Source organism: Anomaloglossus baeobatrachus, chromosome 4, assembly GCF_048569485.1.
Source record: "Anomaloglossus baeobatrachus isolate aAnoBae1 chromosome 4, aAnoBae1.hap1, whole genome shotgun sequence".
Classification (NCBI taxonomy): domain Eukaryota; kingdom Metazoa; phylum Chordata; class Amphibia; order Anura; family Aromobatidae; genus Anomaloglossus; species Anomaloglossus baeobatrachus.
This window is the reverse complement of record NC_134356.1, coordinates 705,728,794-705,743,310: the sequence shown is the minus strand read 5'-3', so window position 1 is coordinate 705,743,310 and position 14,517 is coordinate 705,728,794. Positions and strand designations below refer to the sequence as shown.

Here is a 14,517-nt window from a genome sequence, read left to right as displayed (position 1 = left end):
CGCAGTCCTAGGGAAGTCAACTGGGTCGCCGCACGGAACCACAGGCGAGGATAGCCTAAATGGGGTTGTATCAACAACAATATATGTATATTAATAAATCCAAGCCTGGTGCACCGCGCTATCGACGCAGTATGGAGGGAACAAGGGCTCCTATAGTAAGAGTGCGGCAATGTGATACTGGGAGGACTGCAGAACCATGCACCTGTGTATATGCAACATCAATATGCAAGGTGATGCAATTGATTCTAGTGCCCGTCAGGACTGATCAGCCAAAATATGGCATATGTGCTGACAGCGCGCAGCTACAGGGAGCCGCAGAGCAAACAGTGAAGATCAATGTATAGGTAAGATCACTGTGCAGCAACCCGGAGCAGCACGCAGTCAGACAGTGCCTTTCCCATGGTGGAATAATGAAAATAAGAATACCTGTTGGTTGGTACTGGGGGCAGGGAAAACAGCCTCCTGACAGCTGTTTCGCAGCGTTGCTTTTTCGGAAGGAGGTAGGCATGTAAAGTGTATGCAAAACTTTATAGGAAATAGATAAGGTGTGTGGAATTAAACACTAATCGCGATCATGCATCTGCGCATGCGCCGGCGTCCGAGTACAGAAAGCGAGGGAGAGCAAAAACACCGCTGTGTGCGGCGCACGCGCGGGGCTATGGGACGCGTCACCATGGTACCCGCGCGTGCGCACCAACGGGCCCGCTCTCCGTCGCCACCCGCAGTCAGAACGCCGGAGGACGCGCGTGACCGCTCAAGGGTGAGTGACAGGAAGTGGATAATAGTACAATTATCCACTTCCTGTCACTCACCCTATAAAGTTTTGCATACACTTTACATGCCTACCTCCTTCCGAAAAAGCAACGCTGCGAAACAGCTGTCAGGAGGCTGTTTTCCCTGCCCCCAGTACCAACCAACAGGTATTCTTATTTTCATTATTCCACCATGGGAAAGGCACTGTCTGACTGCGTGCTGCTCCGGGTTGCTGCACAGTGATCTTACCTATACATTGATCTTCACTGTTTGCTCTGCGGCTCCCTGTAGCTGCGCGCTGTCAGCACATATGCCATATTTTGGCTGATCAGTCCTGACGGGCACTAGAATCAATTGCATCACCTTGCATATTGATGTTGCATATACACAGGTGCATGGTTCTGCAGTCCTCCCAGTATCACATTGCCGCACTCTTACTATAGGAGCCCTTGTTCCCTCCATACTGCGTCGATAGTGCGGTGCACCAGGCTTGGATTTATTAATATACATATATTGTTGTTGATACAACCCCATTTAGGCTATCCTCGCCTGTGGTTCCGTGCGGCGACCCAGTTGACTTCCCTAGGACTGCGGCGTGTCCCTGGGGGAAACATTAACATAGGTACATGCACTCTGCAGATTATTTTTGAATTCCATCATACTGCCCGGTCTGCTCTCCTTGTCACAATTCACCACATGACAATTTTGTGAGTGGTGGCACTATAATAATCTTTAACCATAATTTGGTTGGTCCTGGTCGGCAGGTTGCCCCACCATTTCCCCCCTCCTCTTCTCTCCTTACTCCTACTTTTATGTCTCACTGCTGGGTCGACTTCTTCCACCCATGCAATATAATCCTTATGTCAATTTGTATGTATTTTAATGAATAAAATGATAATTTTTGCATATGTCTGTTGCCTCATTCTCCAATTCCTCCGGTTTTGCATATTCCTCGGAGTAGGCATTTCCCTATGGGTCACTACTGAGTGTTTCCATGGGGTTTATATTTAATATGGCTAAATTTTTGTTCATAAGCCATTTTTTAGTTGTTGCTGTCCCGCTGTGAAGCACAGATCGCTGTGTGTGACAGCGAGACAGCAACAACTAAATGTGCAGTCAGCAGGAGCCGGCTTCTGCGGAGGCTGGTAACCACTGTAAACATCGGGTAACCAAGAAGCCCTGTCCTTGGTTACCCGATATTTACCTTTGTTACCAGCCTCCGCCGCTCTCACTGTCAGTGCCGGCTCCTGCTCTGTGCACATGTAGCTGCAGCACACATCGGGTTAATTAACCCAATGTGTCCTGTAACTAGGAGAGCAGGGAGCCAGCGCTAAGCATTGTGCGCTGCTCCCTGCTCTGTGCACATGTAGCTGCAGCACACATCGGGTAATTAACCCGATGTGTGCTGTAACTAGGAGAGCAAGGAGCCAGCGCTAAGCGGTGTGCGCTGCTCCCTGCTCTGTGCACATGTAGCTGCAGCACACATCGGGTAATTAACCCGATGGGTGCTGTAGCTAGGAGAGCAGGGAGCCAGCGCTCAGTGTGCGCTGCTCCCTGCTCTCTGCACGTGCGGTGGTAACCAAGGTAAATATCGGGTTGGTTACCCGATATTTACCTTAGTTACCAAGCGCAGCATCTTCCACGCGGCGCTGGGGGCTTGTCACTGGTTGCTGGTGAGCTCACCAGCAACTTGTGTAGCGACGCTCCAGCGATCCCTGCCAGGTCAGGTTGCTGGTGGGATCGCTGGAGCGTCGCAGTGTGACATCTCACCAGCAACCTCCTAGCAACTTACCAGCGATCCCTATCGTTGTTGGGATCGCTGGTAAGTTGCTTAGTGTGACTGGACCTTAAGGGTGGCATTTTGTGCTGAATTTGGAGCAACAGCTTTTTCACTGCAAACAGCAGAAAAGGTGTAAACTTCACTAATAAAGCAAATAAACACCAAGGAGGTGTGAGGACAATGCTCTAATCACATCCACACAGGCAGCCACCGGTGTAATTTATGCTGCACATCCTCCAGTCACACCACCCCCATCCAGCTGTAGTTTGTGGGTTCAGTGACCCGGGTCCCAGTCAGCTGTGTCAGCACTCAGAGGGTTAATGATTGACAAATCTCCGTTCGGAGACGCAGCTTTTACAGATGGAACAAGCGGCAATGATTGATTTCATCAGCTCCATCATTATTTCTTCTGAGGCTGGAAAGCGCCAGTCACAGAGGGACGCGGCCACAGCTCCGCCAGAGGGGGGGGGGACCCGGCCGCGACTCAGCCAGTGGGGAGGGGGGACCCGGCCGCGACTCAGCCAGTGGGGAGGGGGGACCCGGCCGCGACTCAGCCAGTGGGGAGGGGGGACCCGGCCGCGACTCAGCCAGTGGGGAGGGGGGACCCGGCCGCGACTCAGCCAGTGGGGAGGGGGGACCCGGCCGCGACTCAGCCAGTGGGGAGGGGGGACCCAGCCGCGACTCAGCCAGTGGGGAGGGGGGACCCGGCCGCGACTCAGCCAGTGGGGAGGGGGGACCCGGCCGCGACTCAGCCAGTGGGGAGGGGGGACCCGGCCGCGACTCAGCCAGTGGGGGACGCGGCCGCGACTCCGCCAGAGGGGGACGCGGCCGCGACTCCGCCAGAGGGGGACGCGGCCGCGACTCCGCCAGAGGGGGACGCGGCCACGACTCCGCCAGAGGGGGACGCGGCCACGACTCCGCCAGATAGGCTCTTACACATCTATTTACTGCACATTTCCTGTATATAACCAATACAGCAGCGGTACACATGCGCGCACTATAGATTACCAGAGCCGCTGTCCCCTGGCTCATCTCCGGTTGTTCTCCGCTAGCTGCCCGATTGTTCTCCAGTCGCTGCCCGGTTGTTCTCCGCTAGCTGCCCGGTTGTTCTCCGCTAGCTGTCCGGTTGTTCTCCGCTAGCTGCTCGGTTGTTCTCCAGTCGCTGCCCGGTTGTTCTCCGCTAGCTGCCCGGTTGTTCTCCGCTAGCTGCCCGGTTGTTCTCCAGTCGCTGCCCGGTTGTTCTCCAGTCGCTGCCCGGTTGTTCTCCGCTAGCTGCCCGGTTGTTCTCCGCTAGCTGCCCGGTTGTTCTCCGCTAGCTGCCCGGTTGTTCTCCAGTCGCTGCCTGGTTGTTCTCCAGTCGCTCTCTGCTTAGTTCTGATCCGGTCGTTCTCCGCTCGCTGCCCAGTTCTTTTCTGGTCGCTTTCTGCTTGCTCCCCGTTTTTTCTCTGTCTGTGTCCGTTCGTCGCCCGATTTTTTTCCGCTCTCTCCCTGTTTTTTCTCCAGTCGTTCTTTGCTCTCTTCCTAGTTTTTCCCTACTTGCTCCCTAGTTTTTCTCCTCTCACGCCCCGGTTCTTCTCCAGTCATTCTCCGCTCTCACTCTGGTTCTGGTCCGGTCGTTTTCTGCTTGCTTCCCAGTTTTTCTCCTGTCGTTCTTGGCTTGCACTCCGGTTCTTGTCTGATCAATTTTCGCTCACTGAGCGGTTCTTACGGTTGCTCTCTGCCCGGTTCTTCTACAGCTGCTCTCTGCCTGGTACTTCTACGGTTGTTCTGTGCTCTCTGCCCGTTTCTGGTCCGGTCGTTCTCCGCTCTCTCGCCAGTTCTGGTCCAGCCGTTCTCCGCTCTCTCCTGGTTTTTCTCCACTCCCCAGTTTTTATCAGGTCATTCTCAGCTCACTCCCCGGTTTCTCTACAGTCGTTCTTGGCTTGTTCCCCTCGTTTTCTCCGCTCTCTCCCTGTTTTTCTCCACCTGTTCTCCACTCACTCCTCAGTATTTATGAGGTCGTTTTCTGCTCGCTCCCCGGTTTTTCTACGGTCGTTTTCTGCTCGCTCCCCGGTTTTTCTACGGTCGTTTTCTGCTCGCTCCCCGGTTTTTCTACGGTCGGTCTCGGCTCGCTCCCTGGTTTTTCTACGGTCGTTCTCGGCCCGCTCCCCGGTTTTTCTACGGTTGTTCTCGGCCCGCTCCCGGCTTTTTCTACGGTCGTTTTCTGCTCGCTCCCCGGTTTTTCTACGGTCGTTCTTGGCTCGCTCCCCGGTTTTTCTACGGTCGTTCTTGGCTCGCTCCCCGGTTTTTCTACAGTCGTTTTCGGCCCGCTCCCGGCTTTTTCTACGGTCGTTCTCGGCCCGCTCCCGGCTTTTTCTACGGTCGTTCTCGGCTCGCTCCCTGATTTTTCTACGGTCGTTCTCGGCCCGCTCCCGGCTTTTTCTACGGTCGTTCTCGGCCCACTCCCCGCTTTTTCTACCGTCGTTCTCGGCCCGCTCAGCGATTTTTCTACGGTCGCTCTTGGCTCGCTCCCTGCTTTTTCTACGGTCGCTCTTGGCTCGCTCCTCCCTGCTTTTTCTACAGTCGCTCTCGGCTTGCTCCCCGCTTTTTCTACGGTCGCTCTTGGCTCGCTCCCCGCTTTTTCTACAGTCGCTCTTGGCTCGCTCCCCGCTTTTTCTACAGTCGCTCTTGGCTCGCTCCCCGCTTTTTCTACAGTCGATCGTGGTTCGCTCCCCGCTTTTTCTACAGTCGTTCTTGGTTCGCTCCCCGCTTTTTCTACGGTCGTTCTCGGCCTGCTCAGCGATTTTTCTACGGTCGTTCTTGGCTCGCTCCCCGCTTTTTCTACAGTCGTTCTTGGTTCGCTCCCCGCTTTTTCTACGGTCGTTCTCGGCCCGCTCAGCGATTTTTCTACGGTCGCTCTTGGCTCGCTCCCCGCTTTTTCTATGGGCGCTCTTGGCTCGCTCCCCGCTTTTTCTACAGTCGTTCTTGGCTCGTTCCCCGCTTTTTCTACGGTCGCTCTTGGCTCGCTCCCCGCTTTTTCTACGGGCGCTCTTGGCTCGCTCCCCGCTTTTTCTACGGGCGCTCTTGGCTCGCTCCCTGCTTTTTCTATGGGCGCTCTTGGCTCGCTCCCTGCTTTTTCTATGGGCGCTCTTGGCTCGCTCCCCGCTTTTTCTACGGTCGTTCTCGGCTCGCTCCCTGCTTTTTCTATGGGCGCTCTTGGCTCGCTCCCTGCTTTTTCTATGGGCGCTCTTGGCTCGCTCCCTGCTTTTTCTATGGGCGCTCTTGGCTCGCTCCCTGCTTTTTCTATGGGCGCTCTTGGCTCGCTACCTGCTTTTTCTATGGGCGCTCTTGGCTCGCTCCCTGCTTTTTCTATGGGCGCTCTTGGCTCGCTCCCCGCTTTTTCTACGGTCGTTCTCGGCTCGCTCCCTGCTTTTTCTACGGGCGCTCTTGGCTCGCTCCCCGCTTTTTCTACGGGCGTTCTTGGCTCGCTCCCCGCTTTTTCTACGGTCGTTCTCGGCTCGCTCCCCGCTTTTTCTATGGGCGTTCTCGGCTCGCTCCCTGCTTTTTCTATGGGCGCTCTTGGCTCGCTCCCTGCTTTTTCTATGGGCGCTCTTGGCTCGCTCCCTGCTTTTTCTATGGGCGCTCTTGGCTCGCTCCCTGCTTTTTCTATGGGCGCTCTTGGCTCGCTCCCCGCTTTTTCTACGGTCGTTCTCGGCTCGCTCCCTGCTTTTTCTATGGGCGCTCTTGGCTCGCTCCCTGCTTTTTCTATGGGCGCTCTTGGCTCGCTCCCTGCTTTTTCTATGGGCGCTCTTGGCTCGCTCCCTGCTTTTTCTATGGGCGCTCTTGGCTCGCTCCCTGCTTTTTCTATGGGCGCTCTTGGCTCGCTCCCCGCTTTTTCTACGGTCGTTCTCGGCTCGCTCCCTGCTTTTTCTACGGGCGCTCTTGGCTCGCTCCCCGCTTTTTCTACGGGCGTTCTTGGCTCGCTCCCCGCTTTTTCTACGGTCGTTCTCGGCTCGCTCCCCGCTTTTTCTATGGGCGTTCTCGGCTCGCTCCCTGCTTTTTCTATGGGCGCTCTTGGCTCGCTCCCTGCTTTTTCTATGGGCGCTCTTGGCTCGCTCCCTGCTTTTTCTATGGGCGCTCTTGGCTCGCTCCCTGCTTTTTCTATGGGCGCTCTTGGCTCGCTCCCCGCTTTTTCTACGGTCGTTCTCGGCTCGCTCCCCGCTTTTTCTATGGGCGCTCTTGGCTCGCTCCCCGCTTTTTCTACGGTCGTTCTCGGCTCGCTCCCCGCTTTTTCTATGGGCGTTCTCGGCTCGCTCCCCGCTTTTTCTATGGGCGTTCTCGGCTCGCTCCCTGCTTTTTCTATGGGCGCTCTTGGCTCGCTCCCTGCTTTTTCTATGGGCGCTCTTGGCTCGCTCCCTGCTTTTTCTATGGGCGCTCTTGGCTCGCTCCCTGCTTTTTCTATGGGCGCTCTTGGCTCGCTCCCCGCTTTTTCTACGGTCGTTCTCGGCTCGCTCCCCGCTTTTTCTTGGTTTGGTCCCCGGTTTTCTCCTCTTGCTGCCGGGCTCTTCTTCCGGTTCTGTGCTCCCGGTTCTGTGCTCCCGGTTCCGTGCTCCCGGTTCCCGCCCCTCCGCCGCCTCCTGTCACTTTCTTGGATACTTATTCATCGGGCTACCGGTAGAGGAACTGACCAATGAGAACGCGAATCTGACAGACAAGACACAGGGGGGCGTGTACAATTGCCTGACTCCACCCATTCCCACGCTTATGAGCTCCCTCCACCAATCAGGAGACGCCCGGCAACATGACCCGGATGTGGTTTCTTCTATTTGCGTTCCAGCTGCCGGATATGTCTCAGATGTCTAGAGGGCGGCGCCAGCGTTGTGCATGCCGGGATCTGGGGAATTCCCGACACGAGGACGATAGAGACAGGAACCGAAGGAACGGAAAACTGGTGAGAAGCTCTCCCACCACCGGCAGCCGGTGTGCACTGCATATATACCGTGTACTGCGCTGTATAGACTGTGTGCGCTGCGTATATACCGTGCACTGCGCTGTATAGACTGTGTGCGCTGCGTATATACCGTGCACTGCGCTGTATAGACTGTGTGCACTGCATATATACCGTGCACTGCGCTGTATAGACTGTGTGCGCTGCATATATACCGTGTACTGCGCTGTATAGACTGTGTGCGCTGCGTATATACCGTGCACTGCGCTGTATAGACTGTGTGCGCTGCGTATATACCGTGCACTGCGCTGTATAGACTGTGTGCACTGCATATATACCGTGCACTGCGTTGTATAGACTGTGTGCACTGCATATATACCGTGCACTGCGCTGTATAGACTGTGTGCACTGCATATATATCGTGCACTGCGCTGTATAGACTGTGTGCACTGCATATATACCGTGCACTGCGCTGTATAGACTGTGTGCACTGCATATATATCGTGTACTGCGCTGTATAGACTGTGTGCGCTGCATATATACCGTGCACTGCGCTGTATAGACTGTGTGCGCTGCGTATATACCGTGTACTGCGTTGTATAGACTGTGTGCACTGCATGTATACCGTGCACTGCGCTGTATAGACTGTGTGCACTGCATATATATCGTGTACTGCGCTGTATAGACTGTGTGCACTGCATATATACCGTGCACTGCGCTGTATAGACTGTGTGCACTGCATATATACCGTGCACTGCGCTGTATAGACTGTGTGCACTGCATATATATCGTGTACTGCGCTGTATAGACTGTGTGCACTGCATATATATCGTGTACTGCGCTGTATAGACTGTGTGCACTGCATATATACCGTGCACTGCGCTGTATAGACTGTGTGCACTGCATATATATCGTGTACTGCGCTGTATAGACTGTGTGCACTGCATATATACCGTGCACTGCGCTGTATAGACTGTGTGCACTGCATATATACCGTGTACTGCGCTGTATAGACTGTGTGCACTGCATATATATCGTGTACTGCGCTGTATAGACTGTGTGCATTGCATATATATCGTGTACTGCGCTGTATAGACTGTGTGCACTGCATATATATCGTGTACTGCGCTGTATAGACTGTGTGCACTGCATATATACCGTGTACTGCGCTGTATAGACTGTGCACTGCATATATACCGTGCACTGCGCTGTATAGACTGTGTGCACTGCATATATATCGTGTACTGCGCTGTATAGACTGTGCACTGCATATATACCGTGTACTGCGCTGTATAGACTGTGTGCACTGCATGTATACCGTGTACTGCGCTGTATAGACTGTGTGCACTGCGTGTATACCGTGTACTGCGCTGTATAGACTGTGCACTGCATGTATACCGTGTACTGCGCTGTATAGACTGTGCACTGCATGTATACCGTGTACTGCGCTGTATAGACTGTGTGCACTGCATGTATACCGTGTACGGCGCTGTATAGACTGTGTGCACTGCATATATACCGTGTGCTGCGCTGTATAGACTGCGTGCACTGCATATATACTGTGCACTGCATATATACCGTGCACTGCGCTGTATAGACTGTGTGCACTGCATATATACCGTGTGCTGCGCTGTATAGACTGTGCACTGCATATATACCGTGTGCTGCGCTGTATAGACTGTGCACTGCATATATACCGTGTGCTGCGCTGTATAGACTGTGCACTGCATATATACCGTGTGCTGCGCTGTATAGACTGTGCACTGCATATATACCGTGTGCTGCGCTGTATAGACTGTGCACTGCATATATACCGTGTGCTGCGCTGTATACTGTGCACTGCATATATACCGTGTGCTGCGCTGTATAGACTGTGCACTGCATATATACCGTGTGCTGCGCTGTATATACCGTGTGTGCACTGCATATATACCGTGTGTGCGCTGCATATATACCGTGTGTGCGCTGCATATATACCGTGTGTGCGCTGCATATATACCGTGTGCTGCGCTGTATATACCGTGTGCGCTGCATATATACCGTGTGCTGCGCTGTATAGACTGTGTGTGTGCGCTGCGTATGTACCGTGTGCTGGGCTGTATAGACTGTGTGTGCGCGCTGCGTACGTACCGTGTGCTGCGCTGTATAGACTGTGTGTGCGCGCGCTGCGTACGTACCGTGTGCTGCGCTGTATAGACTGTGTGTGCGCGCTGCGTACGTACCGTGTGCTGGGCTTTATAGACTGTGTGTGCGCGCTGCGTACGTACCGTGTGCTGGGCTTTATAGACTGTGTGTGCGCGCTGCGTACGTACTGTGTGCTGGGCTGTATAGACTGTGTGTGTGCGCGCTGCGTACGTACCGTGTGCTGAAAAGTTTCCCTCCTCTGGCAAATTTTTTGCTTTCTTGGCCTTTTTCAGAGAATATGAATAGCACAATCATTTTCCCGCTCACGGTCAGTGTCGGGTGAAGCCGTTTGTTGTCGTCTGTGGTTTCTCTTTATAAATCAAAATGACAGCTTGAAGTCTTTTGTGGTAGCTGTGGATGAGGCTCTTTATTTTCTCAAATGGTGAAGCTGCCCCTTCCTCTTGGTCGGATGGTGAAGCTGCCCCTTCCTCTTGGTCGGATGGTGAAGCTGCCCCTTCCTCTTGGTCGGATGGTGAAGTTGCCCCTTCCTCTTGGTCGGATGGTGAAGCTGCCCCTTCCTCTTGGTCGGATGGTGAAGCTGCCCCTTCCTCTTGGTCGGATGGTGAAGCTGCCCCTTCCTCTTGGTCGGATGGTGAAGCTGCCCCTTCCTCTTGGTCGGATGGTGAAGCTGCCCCTTCCTCTTGGTCGGATGGTGAAGCTGCCCCTTCCTCTTGGTCGGATGGTGAAGCTGCCCCTTCCTCTTGGTCGGATGGTGAAGCTGCCCCTTCCTCTTGGTCGGATGGTGAAGCTGCCCCTTCCTCTTGGTCGGATGGTGAAGCTGCCCCTTCCTCTTGGTCGGATGGTGAAGCTGCCCCTTCCTCTTGGTCGGATGGTGAAGCTGCCCCTTCCTCTTGGTCGGATGGTGAAGCTGCCCCTTCCTCTTGGTCGGATGGTGAAGCTGCCCCTTCCTCTTGGTCGGATGGTGAAGCTGCCCCTTCCTCTTGGTCGGATGGTGAAGCTGCCCCTTCCTCTTGGTCGGATGGTGAAGCTGCCCCTTCCTCTTGGTCGGATGGTGAAGCTGCCCCTTCCTCTTGGTCGGATGGTGAAGCTGCCCCTTCCTCTTGGTCGGATGGTGAAGCTGCCCCTTCCTCTTGGTCGGATGGTGAAGCTGCCCCTTCCTCTTGGTCGGATGGTGAAGCTGCCCCTTCCTCTTGGTCGGATGGTGAAGCTGCCCCTTCCTCTTGGTCGGATGGTGAAGCTGCCCCTTCCTCTTGGTCGGATGGTGAAGCTGCCCCTTCCTCTTGGTCGGATGGTGAAGCTGCCCCTTCCTCTTGGTCGGATGGTGAAGCTGCCCCTTCCTCTTGGTCGGATGGTGAAGCTGCCCCTTCCTCTTGGTCGGATGGTGAAGCTGCCCCTTCCTCTTGGCGTTTCCAGTTCCTGCAAATTCCTGGGCTTTCTTGCATGAACTGCACTCTTGAGCTCTCCCCAGAGTGGCTCAATGATAGAGGTCAGGAGACTGAAATGGCCACTCGAGAACCTTCACTTTGTTCTGCTTTAGCCAATGACAGGTCTACTTGGCCACGTCCCATGCACAACCTCCGGGCTGATGAGTGCAAATTTGCCTCCAGTATTTGCTGATAAGGTGCTGCATTTATCTTTCCTTCTGACCATGTTTCCTGTGCCTTTTGTAGCTCACACATTCCCCCATCATCAGCGATCCACCTCTGTGCTTTACTGTAGGAATGGTGTGCCTTGTTGATACTTCTTTGATTGTGGTCTCATCACTCCAAATTCCCTTTTTCCGGCTGGTTTGGGGGCTTCTTGGCTCTGGGCTGGTTTGGGGGCTTCTTGGCTGGTTTGGGGGCTTCTTGGCTCTTGGCTGGTTTGGGGGCTTCTTGGCTCTGGGCTGGTTTGGGGGCTTCTTGGCTCTGGGCTGGTTTGGGGGCTTCTTGGCTCTTGGCTGGTTTGGGGGCTTCTTGGCTCTTGGCTGGTTTGGGGGCTTCTTGGCTCTTGGCTGGTTTGGGGGCTTCTTGGCTCTTGGCTGGTTTGGGGGCTTCTTGGCTGGTTTGGGGGCTGGTTTGGGGGCTTCTTGGCTGGTTTGGGGGCTTCTTGGCTCTTGGCTGGTTTGGGGGCTTCTTGGCTCTTGGCTGGTTTGGGGGCTTCTTGGCTGGTTTGGGGGCTGGTTTGGGGGCTTCTTGGCTGGTTTGGGGGCTTCTTGGCTCTTGGCTGGTTTGGGGGCTTCTTGGCTCTGGGCTGGTTTGGGGGCTTCTTGGCTCTGGGCTGGTTTGGGGGCTTCTTGGCTCTGGGCTGGTTTGGGGGCTTCTTGGCTCTGGGCTGGTTTGGGGGCTTCTTGGCTCTGGGCTGGTTTGGGGGCTTCTTGGCTCTTGGCTGGTTTGGGGGCTTCTTGGCTCTTGGCTGGTTTGGGGGCTTCTTGGCTCTTGGCTGGTTTGGGGGCTTCTTGGCTCTTGGCTGGTTTGGGGGCTTCTTGGCTCTTGGCTGGTTTGGGGGCTTCTTGGCTCTGGGCTGGTTTGGGGGCTTCTTGGCTCTTGGCTGGTTTGGGGGCTTCTTGGCTGGTTTGGGGGCTGGTTTGGGGGCTTCTTGGCTGGTTTGGGGGCTTCTTGGCTCTTGGCTGGTTTGGGGGCTTCTTGGCTGGTTTGGGGGCTGGTTTGGGGGCTTTTTGGCTGGTTTGGGGGCTTCTTGGCTCTTGGCTGGTTTGGGGGCTTCTTGGCTCTGGGCTGGTTTGGGGGCTTCTTGGCTCTGGGCTGGTTTGGGGGCTTCTTGGCTCTTGGCTGGTTTGGGGGCTTCTTGGCTCTTGGCTGGTTTGGGGGCTTCTTGGCTCTTGGCTGGTTTGGGGGCTTCTTGGCTCTTGGCTGGTTTGGGGGCTTCTTGGCTCTTGGCTGGTTTGGGGGCTTCTTGGCTCTGGGCTGGTTTGGGGGCTTTTTGGCTCTTGGCTGGTTTGGGGGCTTCTTGGCTCTGGGCTGGTTTGGGGGCTTCTTGGCTCTGGGCTGGTTTGGGGGCTTGGCTCTGGGCTGGTTTGGCGTATTATAGGCGAGCTACTTTGTGGCATTTGTGCAGTAATGGCCTCCTTATTGTGCCTCTGGAAGCAGCCGCACCGCAGGTGTTCAGTGAGTCCTGGATTTCAGCTGATGTTATTTGTGGGTTTTCTTTGCGTCCTGAACACTTTTCCTGGCAGTTGCGGCTGATATTTTTGTTGCTCTACCTGATCGTGGTCTGGTTTTTAGAGCCCCTGATTCTCAATTTGTTAATCACAGTTTGGACACTGCTGACCGGCATTATCAATTCCTTGGATATATTTTTGTATCCCTTTCCTGTTTTATACAATACAACTATCTTTTCCCGTAGATCTGATGACAATTCTTTTGTTTTCCCCATGACTCACAATCCAGAAGCGTCAGTGTCTGGAGGAAAGATACCAGAGTCTGTCTGGACCCAGAAATCACTCAGCTTTTCTGCCCTCACTGATTACAAGCAGACAGGGCGCAGGCGAGGAGGTCACCTTTATTGGTGTCACCTTCTGTGCCTCTTATCAGCCACAGTCACCGGGGTGTAAGAACTTTTCATCAGGGTCATTGGATGTCATTAGGATTTATAAAGAGAAAACGCAGAAGATGACAATAAATGGCTTCACCCGACACTGACCATGAGTGGGAAACAGATCATCCATAGTTTCATAGTTTCATAGTTTTTAAGGTTGAAGGGAGACTCTAAGTCCATCTAGTTCAACCCGTAGCCTAACATGTTGATCCAGAGGAAGGCAAAAAAACCCCAATGTGTCAAATAAGCTCCAATGGGGAAAAAAATTCCTTCCTGACTCCACATACGGCAATCAGACTAGTTCCCTGGATCAACACCCTGTCATAAAATCCAATATACATAACTGGTAATATTATATTTTTCAATTAATGCGATCAGGCTCTGCTTAAATTTTACTTGTGAATCCCTCAATACAACATCATACGGCAGAGAGCTCCATAGTCTCACTGCTCGTACAGTAAAGAATCCTCATCTGTGATTATGATTAAACATTCTTTCCTCAAGACGTAGCGGATGCCCCCGTGTTCCAGTCGCAGGCCTAGGTGTAAAAAGATCTTTGGAAAGGTCTCTGTACTGTCCCCTCATATATTTATACATTGTGATTAGATCCCCCTAAGCCTTTGTTTTTCCTAACTAACTAACCCCAAGTTTAATAACCTGTCTTGGTGTTGCAGCCCACCCATTCCTCTAATAATCTTGGTCGCTCTTCTATCTACCTGTAAGATTATGCTATTTATAACCTTCTATACTTTTGCTAACAAGAAATGCATCCATTCCTCTCTTAAATTCATTCAGTGAGTTGGCCATCACCACTTCCTCAGGAAGAGAGTTCCAGAGCCTCACTGCTCTTACCGTGAAGAACCCTCTTCTATGCTGATGTAGGAATTTTCTTTCCTCCAATCGAAAAGAATGCCCCCTTGTTCTTGTCATAGTCCTTGGTACAAACAGATCTTGGGAGAGATCTCTATATGGCCCTCTGATATATTTGTACATATTTATTAGGTCTCCCCTAAGTCTTCTCTTTTCTAGAGTAAATAGACCTAATTTTGATAACCTTTCCGTGTATTGTAATGCACCCATTCCATTTATTATTTTAGTAGCCCGCCTCTGAACCCTTTCAAGTTCAGTAATGTCTTTCTTCAGCACTGGCGCCCAAAATTGCACACAATACTCCAAGTGTGGTCTGACTAGTGATTTGTACAGAGGGAGAATGATGTTTTCATCTCGTGCCCCCAGACCTCTTCTAATGCATCCCATCACCCTATTTGCTTTGGTGGCTGCTGCCTGACACTGGGCACTCCAATTTAGATTCTTATTCACGAAGATGCCTAAGTCTTTTTCCATGTCTGATTTCCCCAGCAGTTTCCCATTTAGTAGG

At 53.4% G+C, this 14,517-nt stretch overlaps 4 protein-coding genes across 6 annotated transcripts in view; 1 reads left to right on the top strand and 3 right to left on the bottom strand.

Moving 5' to 3' along the window:
* The window catches only part of SLC16A13 (solute carrier family 16 member 13), a 36,074-nt gene extending 31,579 nt beyond the window's left edge, over positions 1–4,495 (bottom strand). For both annotated transcript variants that reach the window (XM_075346778.1, XM_075346779.1), the window contains exon 1: positions 3,542–4,495. The gene's annotated coding sequence lies outside the window, so the exon portion shown is untranslated. The remainder of the gene's footprint in view (positions 1–3,541) is intronic.
* Positions 4,496–5,830: 1,335 nt separating this feature from the next.
* On the bottom strand, positions 5,831–9,899 carry LOC142303074 (uncharacterized). The gene is made up of 3 exons (XM_075344169.1): positions 9,820–9,899; positions 7,201–7,216; positions 5,831–7,149 (listed from the first exon to the last, which is right to left on the bottom strand). The coding sequence occupies exons 1-3, from the start codon at positions 9,897–9,899 to the stop codon at positions 5,836–5,838; spliced, it is 1,410 nt and encodes a 469-aa protein (XP_075200284.1). The 3' UTR covers positions 5,831–5,835.
* Positions 7,355–14,517, top strand: part of LOC142304429 (cellular tumor antigen p53-like) — a 30,089-nt gene continuing 22,926 nt past the window's right edge. For both annotated transcript variants that reach the window (XM_075346775.1, XM_075346774.1), the window contains exon 1: positions 7,355–7,463. The gene's annotated coding sequence lies outside the window, so the exon portion shown is untranslated. The remainder of the gene's footprint in view (positions 7,464–14,517) is intronic.
* Positions 11,366–13,269, bottom strand: LOC142303072 (uncharacterized). The gene is given in 4 exon segments (XM_075344168.1): positions 11,366–11,806; positions 11,809–12,288; positions 12,291–12,613; positions 13,245–13,269. Coding segments are annotated over 4 exon segments (1,269 nt in total).

Coding starts and splice junctions, on each gene's coding strand:
- LOC142303074 (XM_075344169.1), bottom strand. CDS start 9,899: ATGATTGTGCTATTCATATTCTCTGAAAAAGGCCAAGAAAGCAAAAAA.